Source organism: Tetrao urogallus, assembly GCF_951394365.1.
Source record: "Tetrao urogallus genome assembly, chromosome: 25".
NCBI classification, from domain to species: domain Eukaryota; kingdom Metazoa; phylum Chordata; class Aves; order Galliformes; family Phasianidae; genus Tetrao; species Tetrao urogallus.
In genome coordinates this window covers 1,492,737-1,508,367 of record NC_136838.1, presented here as the reverse complement: position 1 = coordinate 1,508,367, position 15,631 = coordinate 1,492,737, and the positions used below count along the sequence as shown (strand labels likewise).

General features: G+C 62.6%; 3 protein-coding genes across 3 annotated transcripts; all 3 read right to left on the bottom strand.

Annotated features, from left to right (window-relative positions):
• Positions 1–104: 104 nt before the first annotated feature.
• RAX2 (retina and anterior neural fold homeobox 2) lies at positions 105–2,048 on the bottom strand (the record flags this gene model as incomplete). The annotated part of the gene is made up of 2 exons (XM_079546570.1): positions 105–548; positions 1,806–2,048. 2 exons carry the CDS (start codon positions 2,046–2,048, stop codon positions 105–107), a joined length of 687 nt encoding a protein of 228 aa, XP_079402696.1.
• A 5,691-nt stretch (positions 2,049–7,739) lies between these two features.
• LOC306955416 (complexin-3-like) lies at positions 7,740–9,156 on the bottom strand (the record flags this gene model as incomplete). The annotated part of the gene is made up of 3 exons (XM_079546702.1): positions 7,740–7,955; positions 8,258–8,345; positions 9,005–9,156. 3 exons carry the CDS (start codon positions 9,154–9,156, stop codon positions 7,740–7,742), a joined length of 456 nt encoding a protein of 151 aa, XP_079402828.1.
• Positions 9,157–10,219: 1,063 nt separating this feature from the next.
• MATK (megakaryocyte-associated tyrosine kinase) lies at positions 10,220–13,674 on the bottom strand (the record flags this gene model as incomplete). Its single annotated transcript, XM_079546729.1, has 12 exons — positions 10,220–10,402; positions 10,499–10,585; positions 10,822–11,017; positions 11,139–11,212; positions 11,347–11,431; positions 11,513–11,612; positions 11,732–11,797; positions 11,873–11,966; positions 12,620–12,839; positions 13,174–13,289; positions 13,384–13,497; positions 13,666–13,674. The coding sequence occupies 12 exons, from the start codon at positions 13,672–13,674 to the stop codon at positions 10,220–10,222; spliced, it is 1,344 nt and encodes a 447-aa protein (XP_079402855.1).
• Between the last annotated feature and the right edge of the window lie 1,957 nt (positions 13,675–15,631).

Genomic DNA, 15,631 nt, shown 5'->3' with positions numbered 1-15,631 from the left:
TGCCCCCAGCCGCTGTCCATGATGCTGCATCCGGGGGGGGGTCACCTCCCTGCTCCGGTCCTGCCGAGCGCCCCGTCGGGGTAGGGAGCAGTGGGGAGCGTTCATCAAATGGGCTGCCAGGTCTTGTCGATGGTCTGAATGTGCTCCTTGGCTTTCATGCGGAGCGAGGCGATGCTGGAGCTCCTCTGGTCGACGTCCTCCAGCGGGTACTTGTCCACAAAGGGGGTGCCGCACTGGTAGGGCGTGGGGGCCATGGGCTGCATGCCCTGAGCCATGGCCGGGGGGGTGTTGAGGAAGGAGTGCCCTCCGTAGGGGGGCTGCAGGGCCTGGGGGGCTCCCATGAAGCCGGGGATGCTGTGCACAGGGGTGGCACTGGAGATGGGCGACGTCAGCCACGGGTCGAGCGGGAGGGAGTTGCTCATGGGCCCCACGTTGGCCGTCATGGGCGGCCGGTTGAAGGACAGCATGGGGGTGTCGTGGAGCTTCATGGAGCTGGCCTCCATCTTCTCCTGCCGCCTCCACTTGGCTCGGCGGTTCTGGAACCAGACCTGTCGGGGTACAGTGAAAGTGACCCAGCGGTGTGTGCCCCGTGGCTACGTTGTCCCTCACAACGTGCTCCTCAGGGGTGCCCCGTGTGTTGTGTCCCCTGTTGGGTGATCCCTGTGCCGTGTCCTACGCAAGATGTCCTACACAAGATGCCCCACGTGCTCTGTTCCACGTAGAGTGCCATTGTAGGGTGTCCCATGTGTTCTATCCCCTGTTGGTTGACCTTCATGCCATGCCCTATGCTAGACACCCCATGAGCTTTGTCCCATGTAGGATGTCCCTTGTAGGGTGCCCCACGTGTTGTATCCTTTGTAGGGTGAGCCCTGTGCCATGTCCTATGCAAGATGCCCTATGCAAGACACCCCATGAGCTTTGTCCCATGTAGGGTGCCCCATGTGTTGTATCCTTTGTAGGGTGCCATGTCCTATGTAAGATGTCCCGCGTGCTGTGCCCCATATAAGGTGCTCCATCTGTTGTGCCCCACACGTGGTGGTGACACAGTGACAGTGGGCACGGGCTGGTGGCTGGACTGGCTGATCTTAGTGGTCTGTCCAACCTTAACGATTCTGAGATTCAGCGCCCCGCGTAGGGTGACCTGTGTGCCACGTCCTGTGCAAGATGCCCCATCTGCTGTGTCCCATGAAGGCTGTTCTATGTGACATGGCCCACGCACAGTGTCCCACGTGGCGTGTCCCCCCCGTGCCGCGTTCTCAGCGGGGTGCCCCACACGCTGTGCCCCGTGCAGGGTGCCCCATGCAGGGCGCCCCGTTGTGCCGTATCCCACGCGGGGTGCCCCATGCAGGGTGCCCCACACGGGGTGCTCCAGGCCCCCTGCGCTGTGTCCCCTCGGGGTGTCCTGAGTATGGTGCCCCACGCACTGTGTCCCCCGCGGCTCCAGCGATCCCTGTTCTTTTGTCACTCCTGCTCTATTTGGCTTTCTCTCCTTTTGTTGTGCTTTCAGACCCGGTGACTGGAAGGGCTGTCGCTGCCTGTGCTGGCAGCAGGGTCTGCTCCAGGCTGAGCCTCCATGCAGAGCAGGGCTTTGTGCCAAACCACCCCGTGCCCCGGCTCCAGGAAACCTAAAATCCTGAATCCATGAGAATCTCAGGGCTTTCCTGGCCCTGAGGAGCTGACAGTGGTGAGGAGCTGCTGTGGGTTGTCACCCTTCCTACGGAACCAGGGCAAGATGCAGCCTCAAGCACCTACTCTGAGCTCACGCCTTGGGCGATGGGGAAACGAAGGCGTAGAGCCGCCCCTACCTGCACGCGGACCTCGGGCAGGTTGACCTTCATGGCCAGCTCCTCTCGGCTGTACACGTCGGGGTAGTGGGACTTCTCGAAGGCTCGCTCCAGCTCGTGCAGCTGGTAGGTGGTGAAGGTGGTGCGGTTCCGCCGGTGCTTCTTCTTGGGCTGCTCCTCCTCGGCAGCAGCTGGAGGCGTCTCCTCGCCGTCCCCCGGCTTCCGCAGCTCGCCCAGCTCCCCCTCACACTTATTGAGGAACATCTCGGCACCTGCGAGGGGATGGTGGGGGGTCAGAGGGGTGTGGGGGCAGCAGACCATCCCATGAATTCCATCTGGATGAGCGGACGGACAGGAGACAGGCCATCCCTGTGGCACTTCCGTGGGGACTTTATAGGGCCAGCAGCTCTGAATACCACTCAGAGCTGACCTGAGCTGGCCAGATCCATCCCCCCTCCCCACTCCCACACTCCGTCCCTTGAAACTGCCCCACATCGGTGCAGGACCCCACTCCAACCCCCATGGCACGGCCAGAGCATGCGGAATGAGCAGTGTGTGTGCAGAGCCCGGTGTGCGGTGTCCACCATGCAATGCCTGCCCTGCAGCACATGCAATGTGTGGGGCACGGTGAGCGCAGTGCACGTGCAGTGTGCGTGGCACAAGGAGTGCAGTGCAGTGCACGCACAACCTGCAGGCACAGCGCTGTCTGCAGTGCTTCTGTGCTCAGGGCACGCAGTGCCTGCAGTGGCAGTGCCTGCAGTGTGCTCCATGTGCGTGCAGCTCTGGGTGACGCCTCCCAGCCCCGTGGGTTCTGGTGGGGTGTGGGTGCTGCAGCCTCGGGGTGCCGTGCCCTGTTGTCACCGTGCCGGGGCTGGGGGCACGCTGAGGGTTGGGGACCCCCTCTGCCATCCCACTCACGCTTACCCGCTTCTCATTTGCGCAGCTCCACACCTGCAAGGAGAGGGGAGAGGGGTGAGCGGTGCGGGACCCCACAGGGTGAGGGGGATGGGGACGAGCGGGGACAGGGAAGGTCGGGACAGTGGGGTGAGGGCCAGGGCTGTGTATGGGCTGGCCCCCACAGCCCCAAACCCATCCAGAAGGAAAGGAGGCCCCAAGAAAACAGGAAGAAGGGAGAAACCACTCTGTGGGATGGGTGCGCGGCGCCCCGCTGCCGCCCTGCTGCCGCCCGCCTCGTCCCCAGCGCTGTCACATCGCATCCCCATGGCACCGCGTCCCCCTGCAGCCCTACCACCCCGCTGGGCACAGCAGGCACAGCAGGCAGCCCCTCCAGCTGCTGAGGCCATCGGTGTCCCCACACCCCGCATGCTGCAGGGGAGCTCTGCACTCCGTGTCCTGCAGGAGCTTTTGGGACAGTGGCTGCTGCTCCCTTTGGGGATCGGAGGGCAGCCGGGATGCCCAGTGGGGCGGTCTGGGGACACCCACCGTCCTCCCCCACATCCTCACATCACAGCACAGCAATGTGCCCACCCCAGCTCCGCTCTGAGCCTCCTCCCCTGGCACTTTCTCCCAAATTCCCGTAAAACGGCGTTACCTGCTGGGCCCGACGCGGCTTTTCCAGGAGTATTTAACTTTGCCGGTCCCTCCTGGGAACCAAACAAGCGGCTCAACCTCACCAATCTTGCAGCTTGGCAGCCAAAGTTGCCTCTAGTCTTCTTATTTGTCACAGAACCGCCGCGCTAAGGCTCGGGAGAATCTTTATTTAGTGTTGCAGATGTCACCAAGGCCCCGCAGATTGGAAATGAGTCCAAAGGATTAAGACGAGGTTATTAATTGGAGGCCTTCCCCTTTAAGAATGATTGACAGTTACTTTCTGGACAAGTAATTGCTCTAAATGTCCCCCCAGCGCCGGGCGGGCCGGGGGGGCTGTGGGCGCACAAAGCCCCGCGCTGCCTTCCCCGCTCGGATTGTCTCCCCACAAAGGCGTCCTGCTGGAGTTTTCCTTGTAATCCCCTCATTATGGGAGAGGAAAAAGAATTAGAAACACGGGGCGAGGAGAAGAAAGGCAGGGGGGTGGGGGGGGGAGGGAGAGAAACAATTTCCTTCGGCTTTGCCAGCGCTGCGCCGCCGGGAATGGGGCTGTGCTGGGGATGCCATGGGGGCTGCGTCCCCCAGTGGAGGTGGTGGGGTGGCCTCGTGGCAGCGTGTGGGGTCCTTTGGGATGCTGGGTGTCACAGCAGGCAGTGGGACCGGCTTGGAGACCATCGATGGGATCAGCTGTGGAAGTCAAACCAGGCATGAGGAGTGGGCATGGGGACCAGCGATGGGATCAGCTGTGGATGTCGCACCGAGCATGGGGAGTGGGTATGGGGTCGAGCAATGGGACAGCCTTTGGATGTCACATCAAGTGTGGGAACTAGCAAGGGGTCAGCTGTAGATGTCACACCAGGCATTGGAACCAGCCTGGGCACCATCAGTGGGATCAGCTGTGGATGCCACGTCAGGCATGGGGACCAGTGATGGGACCACCTTGGGATGTCGCACCGAGAATGGCAAATGAGCATGGGGTCCAGCTGTAGTAGCAGCTAGGGATGTCACATCAAGCATGGAAGTCACACCAGGCATGGGAACAAGCTGTAGACGTCGCACCACGTGTGGGGAGTGGGCAAGGGGTGCAGCAATGGGACCAGCTATGGATGTCATCATACCAGGGATGGGGGCCAGCAGTAGGGACTGGCAAAGGTGTCACACCTTGTGTGGGGAATGGGCATAGAGAGCAGTCTCGAGTGTGGGGAGCAGCTTGGGGACCATCTGTGGGATCAGCTGTGGATGTCACACCAGGCACGGGGATCCGCTCAGGACCAACCATGGGTACCAGCTTTGGGAACCAGCTCTGGAGCCGTCTGTGTGTGTGTCACATCAGCCATGGGTACAGACAGAGAGGAACAGGTGTGGGGACTAAGAGCAGGGACAAGCGTTGGGCATGGGACACAGCGTGAGGACACACTGTGGGGCCGTCCATGGGGTCTGGCCATGGGCTGTGGGATGTGGATCCACAGAGCAGGCAGCCCTACACCTGTAAGGCTGTGGGACAGAAACACTGCTCCGCTGGGGGCCGGGAGCATTGCGATGGTGTCTCCTCCTGTCTGGGTGCCTGTGCTGCCCACCAGGATTCCCCTTTCTGCCCCCCACTCCGTTTTACTTTCCCCCAAAACTCTCTTCCTGTCACCTGCCAATGCCGCAGCCCTTGGCCACTGTTTCAGCTTCCTCCCACCCCCATCCTCTCCATAGCACGGTTCCCCTTTCAGATGCTGAATGTCACCGTGGGGCTTTGATCACCGCCAGGCACTGTACTGACCCACAGAAGTGCCTCTGCCTGAACACTGGGCGCAGACCAGAGCCACTGCGTGTCACTGCTGGTGGTGCTGCACTGTGAGCCTTCATCCCCGTGCGCTGCCGTAGGGCGGTGGGGACGTTCCCAGGCTGGGATCCCGGATCCCAACGAGATGGATCCCAATTAAATGGATCCCAATGAGCACCTTGTGCCAGCGCCGCCGCGACGGCAGCAAGAAGACCCCGATCCCCTGCTCTGCTGACTTCCCAACAGCACCACAGGGACACAGAGCGCAGAGCTGCCCCAGGAAGACCCCCAACCCCAGCGCCTCTCGCAGACACCAAGAGCTCCAAAGTGGCTCAGAGCGAAGAGATCCCCCCCAGAAGCGCTGTGTGCCCACCAGGGACCAGGACCACCCGTGGGTTGGTTTTCGGCGCGGGCGCAGCCGCCCCAGCTGCCCGGATTTGGATTTACCCACCAGGGCCGTGTGTGCGGAGCCGGCCCCGCTAAACCGCCTTAAGGTGTTGGCTCACACGGGCGAGGGAGGCCAGCAGGCTGATTTGACAAATGATTATAATTGCCTTTTAGGAGCAGATAGCAAATTGATTTGCTTCCTCGTCCAAGGCTCGTAATCGCTTCATCACTTTAAAATATTAATGCTATACTTCTTTGCTAGTTTCCCAATTACCCTAATTGAAGGCAAATTGGTTAAGAAGGTGCAATGCAGAGTATCAGGGGGTTTAGTTCACTCAAATGACAGTTTTAAACCTCCCTAATCCTATTAGCGGGCAAAGCTGCTAACGCTTAGAGACGCTGCGTCAGCTTACCGGGGCGGTGGGGCCGGGGCGGGGGTCGGGGCCGGGGGCCGCTGGCCGCACGTGACCAGCTCTGCCGGGGATTTGTCACTTTTTTAGTTCATTAAGAGGCCCGGGGCGGGCGGGTGGGTGGCAAAGGGTGACCCCAAAAGGGTGAGGAGGCACAGGTGGCAACGTGGGGGCGGCGGGGGGGCAGGGCGATTAGCTGGGAGACCTGGCAGAGGGTCCTGACCCGGATCCCAGCTGGTGCCGGGCGCCCCGTGGGGAGCGTGGGGAGATGGGGACTCGAGGGCTGCCATCCCGGCACCCGGTTACGGGGGATGGCGGGGATGTGGGGTGGGACTGGGCTGCCCCACAAAGGGGCCGGGGGCCGTGCAGCCATGTCCTGTTCGGCTCAGGTTGATTTTGTGTCCGAACGGGAGCAGTTCTGCAGGAGGGCTGCGCAGCGGGGACGGCGGGGCGCTGGGGGTTGTGGGGCACAGCGCCAGGCCTGGGGGCTTCAGCAGACGCTGCCACAGCAGCACACAGAGGTCAAGGCCCCCACCCCACAACCCTGCTGCTGCGGCTGGGGCAGCTGAGAGCTGCGGTGCGACTCCCAGCCCAGCAGTGCTGGGTTCCGCCCCACTGCCACGGGCACACGCCCCACAGGCCCCATACACTCCTCAGGCCCCACACGCCCCACACATCCCACTGGCCCCACAGAACCCACAGGCCCCAAAGGCCCCAAAGGCCCCACAGAACCCACGGGTCACACAAAACCCATGAGCCCCACAGAATCTTCAGGCCCCATAAGCCCCAGAGAACCCACAGGCCCCACAGAACCCACAGAAGCCACAGGCCCTGCAGGCCCCACAGGCCCTAGAGAACCCACAGCCCCCACGGGATCCACAGAACTCACAGGCACTGTAAGCCCCACAGGCCCCACAGACCCTGCAGGCCCCACAGATCCCACAGGTCCCACAGGCCCTGCATGCCCCATACGCCCTGTAGACCCCACACACCCTACAGGCCCCACAGGCCCCACAGATCCCCCAGGCCTTTCAGGAGCAGATGGCCCTGGCGCTGGGAGCCCGGGGGCGGTGAGCGCGGCCCTCCTTTCATGTGAACGCAGCGTGAGTCCGGCCCGGCTCCGTCAGGCGGTGGCGTTCGGGGCCCCGGCGGTGCATTTTGCACGGGTTCAGGGAGCTTAGTCCCTGGGGACAGGCGATTCAGGCAGATTAGACCTCCCTAAAATAGGCAGGTATTATGATCTCAGCAGCCTGCAGCCTTCCGGCGGTCGCCCGCGCGGCGGCGTTTAAGCCCACGGTGCTGCTGAGCCTGCAGCGGGGGGGGGGGGGGGGGGAGCAGAGGGGACCCCCGGGTGGGGACGCTCCCCCCCTGTGGAGCCTGCAGGGTGCAGGCCTGCGTCGGGGTGGTGAGACTGCGGGCGTGGGGCTGTGTGTGGGGTGGGGAAAAGCCTACGGTGCGACCCAGCTCTGGGAGGTTGGCACTGCGTGGGATGGGGATGTGCAGGCGGAGCTGCGTGGTATGGAGGCGTCGTGCAGCAGCACGAACAGGAAGCTCATCCCACAAAATGACGCTTTTATTGATCCGAACAGCTCAGGAGATTCCAGGGGTGGCGCTGGGGGTGTGGGACTGCTGCCTGGCTGGACTTGGGGTGGCACCAGGGAACGCCGTGGGATGGGATTCGATGGAAAGGACCCCAGCGTCTCTGCCCAGAGCCCCCAGAAACCCAGGGAATGGTTTAGGCAAGGACAGCTGACCTCCAGCACAGGCATAGGCCCCCAGCCTGGCATGTTGCACCCACAGCACCCACAGCACCCACAGCCCACCCGCTCCTGCCCAGCACTACATCAGGGAGCACTTCTCCTTCACTTCATCCACAGTGCCCAGCGCACGGCCCCGCAGCGCCGCCAGATCCACGTCCTGCAGCTTGGTCAGGAAGGCGAAGGCGCCCTCCTCTTCCTCCTCCTCCTCCTCCTCACCACGCACCATGGCAGCCAGCTCCTGCGGCAGCTCCACCGCGCCGCCCGCCACGTGCAGCTGGGCATCGTCCCGCTCATCCTGCGGGTGGGAGATGGCGCTGGGGCTGCAATGGACCCTCAGCAGCCTGGGGAGGGAGCGGGAGCAGCGGGCTCTTTTGGGACACCCGTGGATGGGGGGCGTCCCAGCAGCTGCCCAGCCCCACACTGGGACTGCTGGAGAGACGCGTGCGCGGGTGGACGGGATGGACGGGGACAGCAGCCGTTTGCTGCCCTCTTCAGGAATCGCTTCCCATCCTATGGGACTGGGGAGGGGGAGGATGGCTGCCACCCAGCTCGGGGGCATTGGGGCTCGGGGCTCGGGGTCCCCCTGTGTGTCCGTACCTGGGCCAGGTGATACTTGTCCCGCAGGTGCATGCGCACAGTTGCCCGTTCTGCCTTCTTGTGCGCAAAGGTTTTGTCCCGCTCGATCCTGTGTGATGGGTGACATGTTGTCACCTCTGCCCCACCTAAGTCCCCGCATTGTCCCTCAGCCTGGCATGGCTGCACCCATCCAAAGATCCAAATATGCAGTGGTCCACATGAGGGGTCCCAGGGCAGGGTCTGTGTCCTGCCCCCTACCCAGTGGTGACAGCTCTAGTGGGAGGACTCACCCCTCCCACAGCCTTTCACCTCCCTGACACCACCCCCAAATCACCCACATCTGTGGTGGTACCTGAGTGCAGCCCAGTCCTGCCCCCATCTTCCCTCACATTTGTGGGCCCTGGGATGAGGGTGGCCCTGGGCACCTCCCTCTTCCTTGTCATCTGCAGAATGCTGAGTCCCTGCACCAGCACCCACGGGGACCTCCTGCACCGTGGGGACATCCCACACCACGGAGACCTCCTGCACCACTGGGACATCTCACTATCGGAGCATTTCATACCATGAGGACGTCCTGCACCACAGAGACCTCCCTCACCATGGGACCTCCTGCACCACGGGGACGTCCCACGCCATGGGGACCTCCTGCACTTTATGGACCTACTTTGCTCCCACCCTCTGCCTCCCTGTCCCTGTCCCACCATGCAGAGGACAAGTGACACCCCGGTCCCGCTGCATGAGGACCCTGCAGCCCCAACCAAGCCTTACTTCTCCTCCAGCAGCTGCCGCTGGTACTCCTCGAACTCCTCGCGGGACATGCCGTGGGGCAGGGCAGCCGCCTTGCTGTCCTTGGGGGGTGCCTTGGGCTCCTCCTCACCCCCCCGCAGGTTCCTCAGGGCGGCCGTGAAGAAGGCAGCCATGGGTGGGTGGATATTGTGCCCAGCACTGGGTCCGGCGCCTGCAAGGTCAGCGGGACCCAGGATAAGGGCTGGATTATGGCATTAGGAGGGGAAGCCAACACCACTGGGATGGGAAGACCTTCCTGTGCAGCACCCGAGGGTGCTGTGGACCTGGACTCGGTGGAAATAACCCATTGCCTGGGCCTTGATGCAGGGGCACGGTGGGCATCCAAAACTGCTTTCTGTGGTGGGGCGAGAGGTGCAGAAAGTGGGCATGGGGGAGATGTGAGAGCATGAGCCAAAAACATCAACCCAGGGTCGAAGGACTGGAAGGGAGACAAGGAATGGGGCGGGTGCACACACACGCGCACCCCACACTCCTGTTAATCCCTGCTCCGCTGAGATATTGAGATCGCTTGTGAGCTGGTGCCTGGGGCTGCCCCTGCCCTGCTCCCACAATCTGTGTGCGAGCAATTCCCATACAGGCTCTGATTAAAACAATAATCCCTGGCTGTGCGCACAGCCCAGAGCAGAGTGGGGCTGGGCTGTGCATGGGGGGCTGAGGGGGCCGGGCCTCCCACCCCTCCTCTGTGCTCACCCCAAACAAGGGATAGCCCTAATGTGAGTCTGGAGACTAAAAGACGCTGCCCAGCGAATTTCTGTGGTTTAATCAAGAGGCCCAAGCCCGCGTGGCTGAGCTGAGTGCGGTTGGTGTGTCCATGCAGCGCAGGCATAGGGCTGTGCCAGCAATGGGGTGTTGTCTTCCATAGGGGTGGGACATCCCGTGTTGTCCCCACCACTGGGAAAGGAGAGGGGGCTCAGAGGGACCTCGTGCTCCTGGTGTCCCCAGGCATGGCTGGGCCCCACGGGGACGGAGGGATTCATCTGTCCACTGCATCCTCCTGGGAGATGGAGGGTGGACATTGCATCCTCCGTGTGCATGCAGGGGAGGAGGCACCCTGCAGAGCCACTGCCCCATCTTCACCAGGAGGGAGCAGCCTCCAGGCTGCCCGTTTTCACACTGCTCCCCAACTTGGGGGCTCCTCCTGTGGGTCCTGGGGGCTCCTTGGGTGTGGAACGTAGGTTAAACATCCTTCAGGTGCTTCAGCTCTTTCTGCAGCTTCTCTGTGAGCTTCTTGAAGGACGGCCTCTTGCCCGGCTCCATCTCCCAGCAGCTCCTCATCAGCGCGTACACAGTGGGCGGGCAGCCCTCGGGGGGCTCCATGCGGTACCCCTGCTCCAGCTGCTCCGTCACCTCCTTCAGGCTCTGCGGGTGGAGCAGGGAGCTGGGGTCCCCTCTCCGGGGGCAGCAGGGATGTCCCCATCCCCTGCACCTCAGCAGGCTGTGAACCCCTGCACTCACCAGCTTGGGGTAGGGCGCTCGGCCAAAGGAGAACACCTCCCACAGGAGGATCCCGTAGCTCCACACATCCGACTTGGAGGAGAATTTCTGCCGTGGCGTGGGGAGGGAGCTGCAGCCAGCTGGGGACCCATCGCTCCCGGCTGCACCCTCACCTCCCCACAGCAGAGGGACCCCACACCCATCCCATCCCCTGCAGATGCCCTCACCCTCAGGATGAGGATCGGGACAAAGCCCAGACGTGGGGAGATGGGGAGACGGGGCAGAGGTGGGTTGTGGGATGGGGTGGGGGAGCTGCCCCGGGGGCCCTTTGCTCCATCACTCACATTGTGCTTCAGGGCCTCGGGAGCCGTCCACTTCACGGGCAGCAGCGTGGTGTCCGCACCGCGGGGGTTGACCCTGGCCAGGCCAAAATCGCTCACTTTGGCCACGTTGTCCTCGGAGATGAGGATGTTGCGGGCGGCCAGGTCCCTGTGCACCAGCTTCTTGGACTCCAGGTAGTCCATGCCCTGGGCCACGTCCCTGCGGTGGTGGGGCGGCGTCACTGTGTGTCCCCCTGCCCTGGTGTCACCTATCCCCCGTCCCGGTGTCACCGTGTCTCTGGGAGCTCCCCAGCGATGCGGGCGATGGGAGGAGGACTCACAGAGAGAACTGCAGGAGCTGTGGCAGTGAGACGAGCGCGCGGCCCCGCGTGCGCAGGAAGTTGACCAGGTTGCCCTGAGGGATGAGAGCCGTGGAAGGACCGTTGGGATGGGGCTCCCGGGATCCACACAACCCAGCCCCAAGCTGTGGGTTTTATCTGAAAATGGAGCCGCAATCGGCCCCATCGTCTGAGCCCCAGCCGCCCTCACCTTGCTCATGAACTCCATGACGATGTAGAGGCCGTTGTGCAGGATGACGCCGAGCAAACGCACCAGGTTCTTGTGTCGGACCTTCCTGAAGTGAGGGGACATGGTCAGGGCCAGTACCCCCAGCACCATGGGATGGGGTCTGTCCGTACCCCTGTGCCCCACTCACGTCATGGCGGCGGTCTCGGCGAGGAAGGCCTGGGCGGTCACATCACACTTGACGTTCTTCACAGCCACCTTCTGCCCCATGTACTCGCCCTGCAGGACATCTGGTGGGGGATGCAAGGCATCAGGCGTGGGGACACCGCACCGAGCCCTAGGACAGCAGGGATGGCATCCAGGAAAGTCATCTGGCGATGCCCTCTAGGGACCTCTGGTCCCATCTCACCTCCAAACTCGCCTTGCCCGATGCGTTCTCCCAGCGTGAGGTGCTGCAGGTTGAGCAGCCAGCCGGCTGCATGGCACAGGGATGGGTCAGAAGGCACCAGAACCACTTCCTTCCCCCGAGCTGGCCCTCACCCCTTCCCACCTTTGGCCAACTCCTCCTCGGCTGACTTCATCCCGCTCTTGGCTTTGGGCTTCACCAGCTTGGTGCAGAGGGCTCCTTGCTGCTCCGTGTAGTGCTGCAGGATGGGGCAGGGAGTGAGGAGTGGGGAAATGGCCACAGGTGCTCCGCAGGACCCCAGCACCAAAGCTAGCCCTCTAGGTGCACAGAGCCCATCCTCCACAGTGGGAAATCCCAAACCAGCATCTCCATGTGGGGCACAGTCAGGGCACACCGCAATGGAGCAGCCTGTCCCCGGGGTGGGGAGACAGGAAGGGGGGTGGTTTGCAGAGCTTCAGCAGAGGCAGATGAAAGGAGAAAAGGACCATCTGAAAGCAGAAGTTGTGTCTAAACATGGAAACAATCAGGAAGCGTGAACTCTCAGAGGAGAGGCATGGAGTAGATGTGGGTCAGGGTAGAGGAAGAGCTGGAAGAAGAGCTTTCTGAAAGCAGGAGAGCCAGTGTTATATTTGGCAGCAGGCAGGGCACAGTGGGAGCATCCAGTGCTCCCCAAACCAAGCGGGGTCTGGAGAACATCATGGGATGGAGAATGGCAGCAGGTAATAAAACGCACCCACAGCTGTGGTGAAGCCCCAGGGGCCACAGGATGAGGTGGCCGTGATGTCACACCGCACACCGCTGGCCCATGGGGTCAGGATCACCCCGTGTTTCTGCATCACTGCGTGCCAAACTGGAGTGACCCCAAAGTCCTGCACAAAGGGGGGCTCTCACCTCGATCATGTCGATGAGGTTGCAGAAGTACTGCTCGCTGTCGATGCTCAGCCTGTTCTCCTGGTGCAGCACCCGGTAGTGGATCACCTCCTTGCCAAAGCTCACGCACAGCACGTAGTCACCGGGGTGCCGGACTGACTCACGCACCAGGAACAGCCCGTCCTCGGGGGGCTGCAGCTCCTGCACCGCCTCCACCCCCGAGATCTTCCCATGGAACCAGCTGGGAAGAGGGGTGTGGGGATGGGGGGTGTGTGGGGCGAAGGGATGAAGAAATGTGGGGTGTGGGGTGAGGGGATGTGGGGCTGGGGATCTCTCACAGCACCAGCAGCAAGGCAGTAGAAGCAGAGACCACACAGAGGCCACGCAGACCCCGCAGCAGCCCCTTACCCACCAGGGCTGTCCCAGACGGTTGGACACAACGGGGGTTTTTGTAGCCAACAAATCCCTCAGTGACCCGGGCTCTTGGCTGCTCTGCCTTCAGCAGCCCGTCCAGATTTGGGGGAGGGGAAATGTGTGGGTCAGCCCTGCAGCTGCTGGGACCCCGCAGTACTCACGGCATGAGGCTGAGCTTGTGGTCAGCACGGATGGCCCCGCGCTCCCGCAGCGCTCCGGCCGCCAGCAGCCCCTCCTGCCCGCTCTCGTTGTGCCGCGCGCGGTACCAGTTCCTGCCCTGCAGATGGGACGGTCTCAGAAAGGGGACACACAAACCAGGAAGGGGGTCCTGGACCCGGTGGCACTGCCAAACCCACGGCCCCAGAGGTCACCTCCACGGCCTCGATGATGGTGATCACATCTCCCTTGTGGAAGGCCAGCTCGCCGGCCTTGGGCTTGGTGTGGTCGTGCTTGGTGACGCACTGCGTCCCCGCAGGCCAGTGCTTCTGCAGGAAGAAGGCAGCGTCACCGGGATGCTCGGCCCCGAGGTCAGCCCCAGATGGAAGGATTGCGTGGTGACATGGGACGGGGACAACATCCTGATGGGACGGGATGCCCCGCTGTCACATCCCTGTGCTGGTGCAGTGCAGGAGAGGACAGTGAGCCCCGCTCACCCTGGACATGATTGGCCGTCAGCACATCAGGGACTGCTGTCTGCTCCCGATGTCACCTGCAGAGAAGAAACCAAATGGGGCCACAAAGAAATGAGGCTGAGCCAAAGCTCTGGCCTGGTCCATCCCCCCCCCCACACAGAGCACAGCGGTGCCCCAGTGCCACATGAGGCCGTCACAGCGCCAAGTGGTTTTGGCAGGAACTCGCTTTCTCATCTCCTGCCTGCAGCTCACAGCTGTCGGGGCCATGAGACGTGAGGCTGGGAGAGGCACGGGGTGACGGGCTGCAATGCCAGCAGTGAGGGGCTGACTGCCCCGCGGGGTCACCGCCAGGCATCTCACATCTGCAGGGTCCCCGTTCTTCCCTGCTGTCCCAGGCGCTGTGCCCGGTCCACGGAGCAGCGACACACAGCACCTTCACCCTGCAAGGAAAGCCGGTCCTGGACGGAGCTCCACGCCTCGGAACGCCGCTGACACTCCTTGCTGTTCCTCTTTCTGCAGGTGAGTCACCACCACTCCTCTGCGTCACGGCACTGAGCCCCGTGACAGCGAGCAGATGAGGTCCGGTGCGCCGGGCGTGGGGCAGCACTCGGCTGTGAATCACACTCCTGTGGGTGCAGCTCAGACCCGGTCCTAAGGATTGTTCCTGGGGGCGCTCAGCCCACCGAGCTCCCACTGCCCTAAAGGTTGTTCCTGGGGAAGTTTAGCCCACCGAGATCCCGCTGTCCTGAAATGTGTTCTTGGGGCGCTCAGCCCATGAAAGTCCGTGCACCGTGAGCATGATGAGTGGGAAGAAAAGTGAGGAGAGCACGCCGGCCGGATTGATGGCACAATATTTCACTTTCCCACCACCCCCTGCAGTACGGTGGGCATGGGTTGCTGGTCAGACTGGTGGCCACAGCGCTCTTGCCAACCTCAGTCATTCTGTGGCACTATGAAGGGTCAGCGGGGACAAGCGGTGGATGTTTGTCGCAAACGGGCGACGCCAGGCTGTTCTCCCCACTGAACCCAGTGCCTTCACCCCCCATCCATCTCACCCCACATCCATCTCGCCCCCCATCCATCTCGCCCCACATCCATCTTGCCCCCATCCATCTCGTCCCCCATCCATCTCGCCCCACATCCATCTTGCCCCCATCCATCTCGCCCACATCCATCTTGCCCCCATCCATCTCACCCCCCATCCATCTCGTCCCCCATCCATCTCGCCCCACATCCATCTCGCCCCCATCCATCTCGCCCACATCCATCTTGCCCCCATCCATCTCACCCCCCATCCATCTCGTCCCCCATCCATCTCGCCCCACATCCATCTTGCCCCCATCCATCTCGCCCACATCCATCTTGCCCCCATCCATCTCACCCCCCATCCATCTCGTCCCCCATCCATCTCGCCCCACATCCATCTCGCCCCACATCCATCTCGCCCCCCATCCATCTCACCCCCCATCCATCTCGCCCCACATCCATCTCGCCCCACATCCATCTCGCCCCCCATCCATCTCGCCCCACATCCATCTCGCCCCCCATCCATCTCGCCCCACATCCATCTCGCCCCCCATCCATCTCGCCCCACATCCATCTCGCCCCACATCCATCTCGCCCCCCATCCATCTCGCCCCACATCCATCTCGCCCCCCATCCATCTCACCCCACATCCTTCTCGCCCCACATCCATCCCGGCCCTCTCACTTACCCCCAGCTGCGTCCATTCGGGGCTGTGATGCTTTGGGGCTGTGAAGCTGTGGGGCCGCTCAACCACACTCCAACCACTGAACTCCTGGGCAAGCGACTCCTCCCGCAGGGTGCAGCGCGGTGTTGTTTCCAAAGGGCACAGACAGAGCCACGGCGTTATTTCCTCATTTCTCTTCTGGTTACGAAGATGCGACGTCCCAGAGGTCCTAGTGCCCGCCCGCCATCAATCATTAATCAGAGCTGGCTTCTTAGTTAATGACACTCGAAGCGACTT